Below are 10,519 nucleotides of genomic sequence, written 5' to 3'. Positions count from 1 at the left end.
GTGTCTTGCTGAAGAACATTGTAGCCGGAGCTACTTTTCTCCGTGTATGTCCATGGCAGTTACTGTGATACTCTGCAGTGGGTCCTAGTCCGGTCTGAAATAGTCCAAATATAAACACTTATTGTAAGTGTACCATAATGATTCAGGGTAAGACAAAAACAGGGTTTGCAAAATGGATTCATGTTGTACATTCTCATTATATAATTTTTGTAAATTTTGAACAAAAAAAGTAGTTTTTGAACAAAAAAAATTGCGGACATTAGCTTTAAATTCACGAAATTTAAAGTGCAAGAGAAAATTAAATTAGGCAAAAATATGCACTAAAATATGCAGTAACTTTTCAAAATGCAGCTTTTCTATTTCACATGACCAACAGAACAAGATGCACAATCTTTCGTCCTCGCGCGAAATTAATTCGCGATCTGCTGGATTTCGCCTGTGAAAATTCGCCGAACGAACAACAGTAAACGTGACCGCACTTTTATAGCCCATGACAGTGAATCGACACTTCCTTACATATTTATTTTTATAAGGTATTTTTTAGGTATTATTATTTTATTATTTGTGTCACTTTATTAAAATATCTATCAAAAATATCAATTTTTTATTTAAAACTTAGTTAATAGTTGACAAAATTGCCTACAGTTTGAGTTTCACGAAACAAACATCCAGAGAAACCTGAAAACTCTCTTCCTCCAAGTTTCACTTCGGCTGATATAAAAACAGCAACCGGTAGAGGACGCGCGCGTGTGCGAAGATGTAGGGGAGGTGCACGGGATCGTGAGCGCGCGTACAGGTGAACCAGAGGTGCGCGCAGAGGCAGGTGTCGTGTAACGTCATCAACACAGTGCTTAGTTACACCAAAGATTTACAGACAATACAGCAGCACTGAAACTAACATCCGCGCGCTGATACTGGACTTTATCGAGTCAGATGAACGCTGCTGAGCACTGAAACATCTACAGGTCATTTCACACGGTTTATTCTTTTAGTTTTAAACGCATGAACGCAAAGTGAAAAGATGGGCGGTAAGAAACGAGAGGAAGAAGAGCAAAACAACTCGGAGTATGGTAAGACTGATTTTGAGAGTGCTAACAGTGTATTTCTGAGTACAGTTTCTCACGAGGATCTGCTATAATGCAACAGGGGGTTATTTCATGCCTACTTGAGTGTTTTAATATATCAATATATGATAGACAGTCCCAGTGATCAGATTTTATTGTCGAACGTAAGTTGAAAAATGATGCATAAATAAAGTAAACAAAGTTTACAAGATCATGGAATATCATTTATATAATATAACAACTGTTCTAGTCATTTGTCATGTAAAGTAAACACAGTGACTCTTGCAAACACTGTCTTGTTTTGTAAAGGCAGAGCTTGTGCATTAGAGCCTGATCCTGTTAACCAGCCCTTCATATGTGAATATCTTCATTTACTTCATTGGTTTGTCATCGTTTATGATGCCATGATAGTTAAGGAGCTCTTATACATGATGCTGTAATAGATAAGAAGTCTTCTTCATTCTTGAGGAGCGTTAGAGAATGACTTCTCATCTGTCTGTTTCATCACACTCACCAATGTCTCAATGCGCTTCTTCCTGTGAACCTTTGAGCAACAGCAAAGATATGAACTGTGTGTGTTTAGTGCATGAGCCAGCTTTGAGATCTAGTTTCATTTGCTCTTTCACACCTTTTTTCTGTTTACTCTCAAGATCTGTAGTGTTTGTGCCCGACCGTCATGGGTATTTGCTCTTCCTGGTCGCCAACATGTTTCAGTAGAAGAACGCTGGAGATAAGTCGTTTCTCTGGAGGTTCAGTTACTGGGTAACAAGTCTGTTGGTCAACATTTAAACCAGGAAGGATCAGATATTCATGAACACTCTCACATTGACCCTGAGTTTTAGGTGCCGACGTCATTTTAGCACTTAATTAGCTCTCTCTACATAATTTGAAATAGTTTCCTGAAAGATATGCTGACTCACAGTTTTACACACACCTACAGCTAAATGAGGACACTTTTATTGTTTATATATAAAGCTATAATTTCTGCACACTCACCCACACCTTAACCCTTATATATACTGTAGAAACTGTTTTGCATTTTAAAATAAAAAACATGCTTTATTTATTAATCAATTTTCAAATTAGACTCCAAATGTCCACAAAGCAAAAAATTATTCCTCAAATTGAAGTTGAAGTTGTTTTAAAGTTGGTGTGAAATTAAATTCACCCTGTGTTTTTTCTAAATGCATGTTATTAATCTCTAAAAAAATAACTGTTAAAACAAAAACAAAGCACATTTACTCAGAAAAATACTGTTTCCCACTCAAACAGTAAAATAATACAACAAATAATATTACTCAGAATATATTGTAATACAGAAGTAATATACTGTAAAAACAATGCATTCTGGGTAATATTATTTGTAATTTTCGAGAAAGTAGGCCTAACCTATAAGGTACTTTCTCAAAAACAACAAATATTATCCAGAATGCATTGTTTTTACAGTATATTACTTTTGTATATTACAATGCATTCTAGGTAATATTATTTGTCGTTTTCGATAAAGTAGCCTATAGAGGGTATGCATCGACGTCACTTTCCCGCCGGACCGCGCTCACGGACTGAGTGGCAAAAGAACCTGCTGCATGACTGGATTTAATAGAGGAAACTGTGAAAACGGAGTAAAAATAACGATTACACTAAAGGATGGACTCGAAATTGTTCCTTATGACATGTCAAATAAATCTAATCCATGGATATTGACATGCAGCCAGGATTTGTGTTTCCTGACATTTATATGTGCCTGATTTCGACGCCGGGGAAATACATAAAGCAAATCTGCCTGTGAATATTTTATATTAACTACAATATCAGTAGGTTTAAATCTGAGTAATCACTTATATCAATGTTATATATACCATCATATTGTCCAGCCTTAAAACTTGTATAGTTTTTGTCAGTGTTTATTTAAATACACACAATAATGCAGAATATAAGATGAAAAATATTTAATTGATGAGTTGTCAACACATTATATAACAATTCAATATATACGGTATGATTTTCCCTCAAAATCCAACAATTTGACACAAAATGATAACTGCAAAACATATTTCAGTTATTTACATATTGCAGTTTTTAAATATATACCTCAGATTTTGTGTCAAAGTTATTTGTTCAGTCAATCACAAAGCTCTTTTCCTATTTGGATGTGTTTTGTGTGTTTTTCGCGGTATTCACGCTGAAAACCAATGCTGCTGCTCAGTCTTTGTGCCACTCAGTGGTAGGAAAACAGTATTTTACTGTGTACATTTTTTTTAGAGTGTCAATTTTAGAGTGTGTGAACGATTCTTCCATGCATATGTTTTTTATTTTATCTGAATTTTTATTCAAAATGATTTTCCTTTGAAACAACATACTTCAATCATGAAGTTCACTTAAGCCCTGCCCCTTTCCTACCCTCATATTCAGACCCGCCTACATTTTTGAGTGCCACGCCCACATCTCAAGATCCATTCAACAACCGCCGGATAGAACCAAGTCTCCGCCCTACATTTTTTCTTTTCCAATAATCAGTTAACTCAAATGTGCGTTGAAATACTACAGAGCACCAAAAGTGACAAAAATATGAGATGGGAGGAAAAATATATATTTTTTGAGTCAACTAAATCATCCATTGTGAAGGCCTCATCAACACGACAACCAGTGGCACAGTTCCTCAACAGCCGTCCATACCGGTGTGATGAATACGATCCTCAACTGGATGGAACTGAAATAAATACTTTGAATGTTGCGATCCTATCAGACTTATGATAGCAACCTTAATCATAACAAAGCACTAAGCCTGGTTTCTCCCAAGGTTTTTTCTTCTCCATCTAACACCTGTTTGCCACCTGATGTCACCTGTTGGAGTTTGGGTTCCTTGCCGCTGTCGCCTTTGGCTTGCTTAGTTGGGGACTCTTGACATTTGATATTCAGCAGTGCTTTGATCTGCCTGCATTGACACTCTTCTTTAAGAGCTGCTGTGCAGCCAAAATTTATGTACCAGTTATCAATGTAAAGCTGCTTTGATACAATCTGCATTGTAAAAAGCGCTATATAAATAAAGGTGACTTGACTTGACATTCTCTCGCAAAAGTTTTGCATTCCCCCGAGAAACTTTGTGTTTGCAAACAAAACCTTTGTGTTTCTTCGCAAAAGCCTTTTGTGTTGCCCTGAGCAACTTTTGCATCTGCTCACAAAGCAAACACAGTTTATTGAGAGAACACAGAAGCTTTGACATATAATTTTTCCTCCCATCTCATATCTTTTCCCATCACCATGTCCCTTTAGGGGCTTCGTATAATACGGCAGATCTGTCACACACTACTTCTGTTTCGTCACAACTTTAAGTTAATTATATTAACTACAGACTAAGCCACATCATTAAAGAAAACTGAACAGAATATTATTAATGAATCATTTTGACTTTGAGGACTCTAACAGGTTTGTCAGGTTTCGCACACGCATAGTTCAAAGTTAATAAGATTCGGCTTTCAAGTACACAACTTTATTGAGTTTATTCAGCATCTGTGTGTGTGTGTGATCTCTGGTCAGAGTGTGTGTGTGCGGTTTACTGTAAACCGTCACGCAATGATCACCACATAAAATCTGCAGCACACCCTTTCTTTTACACGATGCTGTAAATGTCTCTTACAGGGATAATGTTCTCTGTCCTGAAGGCAAATGACCCATCGTGTGTGTGTGTGTGTGTGTGTGTGTGTGTATAGTGTCTCTGTGTGTGTGTGTGTGTGTTTAGTGTAACGTGATACTGGAATGTACATAAAAAAGTTGAGAAACTGGTTGTACTGACATAATTTTTGTTGGCAAGAACACATTGTTTGAGTTTGGCCTCAATGAGATAATCTAATACTTTTATTCATCAAGGACACGTTAATTTGATCAAAAGTGACAGTAAAGACATTTTTAATGTTACAAAATACTGTTCTTTTGAACTTTCTATTCATCAAAGAATCCTGAAAAATAAAATGCATCACAGTTTCCACAGAAATATGAAGCTATTTTCAACACTGATAATAATCATAAATGATTCTTGAGCAGCAAATCAGCATATTAGAATGATTTCTGAAGGATCATGTGACACTGAAGACTGGAGTAATGACAACATATTCACATGGAAAGCATATATTTTAAACTGTAAAAATATTTCAGATTTTTTATCAAATAAACGCAGCCTTGGTGAGCAGAAGAGATTATTTCAGAAACATTAAACCTGTAATGAATCAGTGTGGTAATATTGGACTCTTGTGGTTGGTTTAGTGCAGTATATCCTGGTGTTGAACACGCGTCTGTGGCTCATGAATCACACCGTCAGGAGATTTAAAGACAAGGTTTCCTGCATTTTTGTTGTGGTTTCCTCCATTCTTACTCATTTACAGCATCACTTGTACCCACGGACCTGAAGTTTATGAAGCAAGTTAATTTTTTACACCGTACAGAGTTCTCAGAGTTCTCCAAGTAATTACAAGAAACATGAACGTTTAGGATCAAAGATTAAATACTCAGACAGATCAGATCTTGTATTTCTGTTTTGTAATCGTGTTACGTTTAGAATCGTGAACATCTAGACATTAAAGTCAACATGAAACAGGAGTTGCGCTAGTCTTCTCTATTGTGACGTATATCGTGTGAAACGCTTCTCAAACAAGAACAAATGTAGGGCTTGATTTCATCTGTGGGGAATTGATTGGATGGTTGTGGTTTGCTGTTGGTGGATCTCATGTGATTAACAGGTTGAAGTTATTCTGATTCAAGATTACATGAATTTTGAATTAGATATCTGCTGCAACTCAACTCAATCATATTAAGTTCAGCTTGCTACAATGAAATTTGAGTTAATGCAACTTAAGTTGAGTTAATGCAACTTTTTTTATTAAGTGCAATGAACTTTCATTAATATTTGAGTGAAACAAACTAATTTCATTTAGTTTTACAGTTGCCTTATTGTAAATTGTTACAGCTATTTATTTGTACTTATTTGTGAAATTTACACTCTAAAAAATGCTGGGTTAAAAACAACCCAATTTGGGTTGAAAATGGACAAACCCAGCAATTGGGTTGTTTTAACCCAGTAGTAGGGTTAAATGTTTGCCCAACCTGCTGAGTAGTTTTATTTAACTCAACTATTGTTTAAAAATTACTGTATTGCTTAATTAAAATTAACCCAAAGAATGTTGGAAATGAACATTTATTAATGTTCAATGAATAATTATTAAACAATAAACATTTATTAAATTTCTTATTAATACATGTATATTAATAAACTATTAAACTATTAAATTTATATTAATAAAATATTAAAGCTTATTAATAAACATTCACCTTTTGTCTATTATTGTTGTCTCTAATTGCATCTGGTTTTTAATTTCCCAACTATTTTGGGTTCATTTTAAGCTAGCCATATAGCAATTTTTAAACAATAGTTGGTTTAAATAAAACTACCCAGCAGATTGGGCAAACATTTAACCCAACGTCTGGGTTAAAACAACCCAATCGCTGGGTTTGTCCATTTTCAACCCAACTTGGGTTGTTTTTAACCCAGCATTTTTTAGAGTATACTAACAATTTCTGAGTGAAAATCATTTCCAAGTAAATTTTGCACCAAATATTTTTCAGTGCACGTGACGATCAGATTCTTGAGTGATGAATGGTGAGGTTCAAGAATGTCCTGTACTCAGAGAAGATCCTGATCCGCAGGTTTATTAGAGGAAGTGAACAGAAACACAGAAAGTCTGTAGTTTGGCTCCATCTTTGAATTCAAATGATATTCAAATTCCCTCCCTCTGTCTCTCTTTTCCTGTTTATATACAATCTAAAGGGTCGAAAAGCTTGAGCGTTAGTGCCTGACTGTTGACGTCAATCTAACATGAAACACTGCAGCTGCCAGGAGACAAACCCTCACGGACTAGAGGGATGTGGGTCGATCACATGACACGATGAGCTACATCATTCTAATGCCGGATGCTAAAGATGATTAAAAATGGTGTTAAAGTAAAGAAATTATGAGTTGCAGCACATTAAATTCACACTTTGCCTTGCACATTTGAACTTTTGTACATTTTTCATTTGTCCTCCAGTATGCTTAATATTTTGTTCATAAATCTTTTATATTTCTTGTACAGTACTCTGGTTCAACTTCTGTTGATTTTAAATGCGCTTTATAAATGAATAAAGTACAGTGTTTGAGTGACTACTGGTGTTTCTCACCTGCGTTATAGGAAGCCTCATACTTCACTTTCATTAGTGGTTTTCTTTTAGTGGTTCCTGCTAACCTGCTTTATCGAAACAAAATAAAAGACATGTAAATATGACGATCACACCCTGAAGAGGTCCATTAATGCATAACAATCACTAAACTCTGCTTGTGTTTCAGGTGCTCCAGCTCAATATGACCCCACATTCATCGGCCCCATTCACAACAGGTGTGTGTGTGTGTGTGTGTGTGTGTGTGTGTGTGTGTGTGTGTGTGTGTGTGTGTGTGTGTGTGTGTGTGTGTGTGTGTGTTTGAGACTCATGAAAGCAAACATCTAAATGAGAAAATGAGAAATTATGTTTTGATTAAAAAGAGCATACTTTTAAAGATCAAATAATATTTTCTTTTTGCATTCTGACATTAGTTTCATAACAATTCTCATTATAGCAATGCATCCAGATGACTTAGTTTTGTAATTATTCTTTATTTATAATAATTGTCATTATACACTTTTTGCTATATATAAATTAGGCTGCAGATAATTACAGAATAATTACATTTTTTATAAATAGAGAATAATTACATAATTATTCTGTCCATATTAATAATAATTATCATAAAATGTTTTTTGCATTAACATTTTTCCAGAATAATAATTACATTTTGTCTAAATATATAGAATAATTACTTAATCTTTGTTAATAATTGTCATTATGTTTTACTTTTATATGTATTTTTAGATTAAATTAGGGAGTAAACAAATACAGAATAATTATATTTTGTAAAAAAAAAAAAAAAAAAAAAAAGTTTTAAATTTTAAAAAATAGAATAATTACACAATTATTCCATCCATATTAATAATAATTCTCATAAGATTTTTTTTTTGCATTTACATTTTTCCAGAATAATAATTACATTTTGTATAAATATAGAATAATTACTTATTTTATATTAATAATTGTCATTATGTTTTACTTTTATATGTATTTTTAGATTAAATTAGGCAGTAAACAAATACAGAACAAAATATATAGAATAATTACATAATTATTCCATCCATATTAATAATAGTTCTAATAAAATTTTTTTTAGCATTTTCATTTTTCCAGAATAATAATTACAATTTCTATAAATATAGAATAATTACTTATTTTATATTAATAATTGTCATTATTTTTTGTATATATATATATATATATATATATATATATATATATATATATATATATATATATATATATATATATATATATATATATATATATATATATATGTCATTATTTTATTTTTATGCAAAATGTAATTATTCTGTATTTGTTTACTGCCTAATTTAATTAATATATATATATATATATTAATTAAATTAGGCAGTAAACAAATACAGAATAATTACATTTTGCATAAAAATAAAATAATGACATATATATATATATATATTTTTTTTTTTATATATATATATATATATATATATATTACTTTTATATATTTTTAGAATAAATTAGGCTGCTATAATAATAAACATAATATTTTTTGTCATACATTATTACAGGAATTATAATTTAATTTGTAATTGTCATGAATAATTTGTAATTGTCGATTTTCTTGATGTCTTTTAAATGTGATGTGACATGTGACCCGGCCGGGTGTGTTGTGTGTGTCTGCAGGAGCTGTACAGACATCATATGCTGCGCTCTGTTCATGGTGGTCATCGTCGGTTACATGGTGGTGGGAATTCTGGGTAAGTTCCTGTTGCCCCATCTCTCTGTTCCTCTGTCTGATCTGCTGTGGTTGTGTTTTCCTGTCTCTGTCTTTGTCTCGTCACTGTGAATGCTGACAGACTCGCTGTGGATTGACGTTGTTTTCTTTCACCTGAAAGCTGTATGGAAATTTGACTCATTCTGCCTCTCCTTAATGTGCAGCATGTAAATGCTGGAGAGGGCAGGGGGTTATGGGTAACACAGTGTGATTGATTCTGCTGACTGTGAGTAGAAAAACATATTTAGCTCTAGAAATCTGTATATAAAAAAGTGATTATGACTGCTGTAGACAAAGACAAATCTTTAAAGCAAATGTAAAACATCATTTTTATGAATTATTTTTGAATTTTGAAAACAGAATGCAGAATCGCAGTTTGAATTTGAATGGAAGGAAGTGACCTTTAGTTGACCAGTGTTGAAGAACACTTCATTTCCCAGAATGCATTCTTGGAACTGCGATTCAACGGAACCAATTTTTCAGTTTCGAACTTTGCACTAGATCAAATATAGCCATAAAGACAGATGCACACATTTTTTATTTTATTTTATTTTATTTTATTTTATTTTATTTTATTTTATTTTATTTTATTTTATTTTATTTTATTTTATTTTATTTTATTTTATTTTATTTTATTTTATTTTATTTTATAATTATTTTATTTTATATTATTTTATATATATTTTCGTTATTTATTTTATATTATTATTATTTTATTTTATTTTTGTTATTTTGTTTTGCATTCTATCCTATTTTATTTATTTATTTTTTATTGTTTTATTTTTTTATATATTTGTTACTTATTTTATTTTATTTCATTTCAATTCATTTTCAAAGCACATTGAAAGACAAATAAAAATAAACAAATTAAATGAAGACAAAGGGTCCTACTTTAAATGTTGCATTGGATTAAAAAGCCATTTGCTTTAATATTATGATCATCCAGACCTTCTTAATTTGACTGAATGTAAAGTTTTGGTGTGTCTGTCTGATCACATGACACAGGTGTTTAGAGTTTATCATCTAAACTTCATTATTTACTGTGTGTTTGTGTGAGAGAGCTCATTAAACTCTCTCTGTGATGAACTGAGATCAAACTACAGCTAATGAAGACCAAACCAGACACTAATTAGTCCAAGGACTTTTCCACTAATTAGTCAGCAGTTACAGTTTAATAAGGCGTTACAGTGATTTTACCACGGTTCAGGGCTGTTGTTATGGACAACATGAAGTGTGAGTTCATGTTTTGTTCTCATCTGATAGATAATAATATTTCTGAATATTAATTGTAATATCACTGTGATTAAATGTGAATCTCTTCTGCTAATAACATGCGTGTGTTTGACGTGAAATGGTTTGATTCCTGTAGCCTGGCTGTACGGAGACCCTCGACACGTGCTGTATCCCAGAAACTCCACGGGAATGTTCTGCGGAGTCGGACAGAACAAGTGAGATTTCCCGTCAGTCGTTCTAGAGAATCATCCTGATCTTCTGGGCTTGATTTGTA

General features: G+C 32.8%; 1 protein-coding gene across 1 annotated transcript in view; it reads left to right on the top strand.

Annotated features, from left to right (window-relative positions):
• Positions 1-802: 802 nt before the first annotated feature.
• The window catches only part of slc44a4 (solute carrier family 44 member 4), a 26,484-nt gene continuing 16,767 nt past the window's right edge, over positions 803-10,519 (top strand). Inside the window, exons 1-4 of the mRNA XM_067410893.1 lie at positions 803-1,070; positions 7,438-7,486; positions 8,922-8,995; positions 10,382-10,460. Coding sequence (XP_067266994.1) covers positions 1,022-1,070; positions 7,438-7,486; positions 8,922-8,995; positions 10,382-10,460 — 251 coding nt within the window. The 5' untranslated portion in view covers positions 803-1,021. The remainder of the gene's footprint in view (positions 1,071-7,437; positions 7,487-8,921; positions 8,996-10,381; positions 10,461-10,519) is intronic.

The sequence above is a fragment of the Chanodichthys erythropterus genome, chromosome 15, assembly GCF_024489055.1.
Source record: "Chanodichthys erythropterus isolate Z2021 chromosome 15, ASM2448905v1, whole genome shotgun sequence".
NCBI lineage: Eukaryota > Metazoa > Chordata > Actinopteri > Cypriniformes > Xenocyprididae > Chanodichthys > Chanodichthys erythropterus.
Note: the sequence above shows the minus strand (reverse complement) of the source record. Positions and strands in the feature narration are given on the sequence as shown.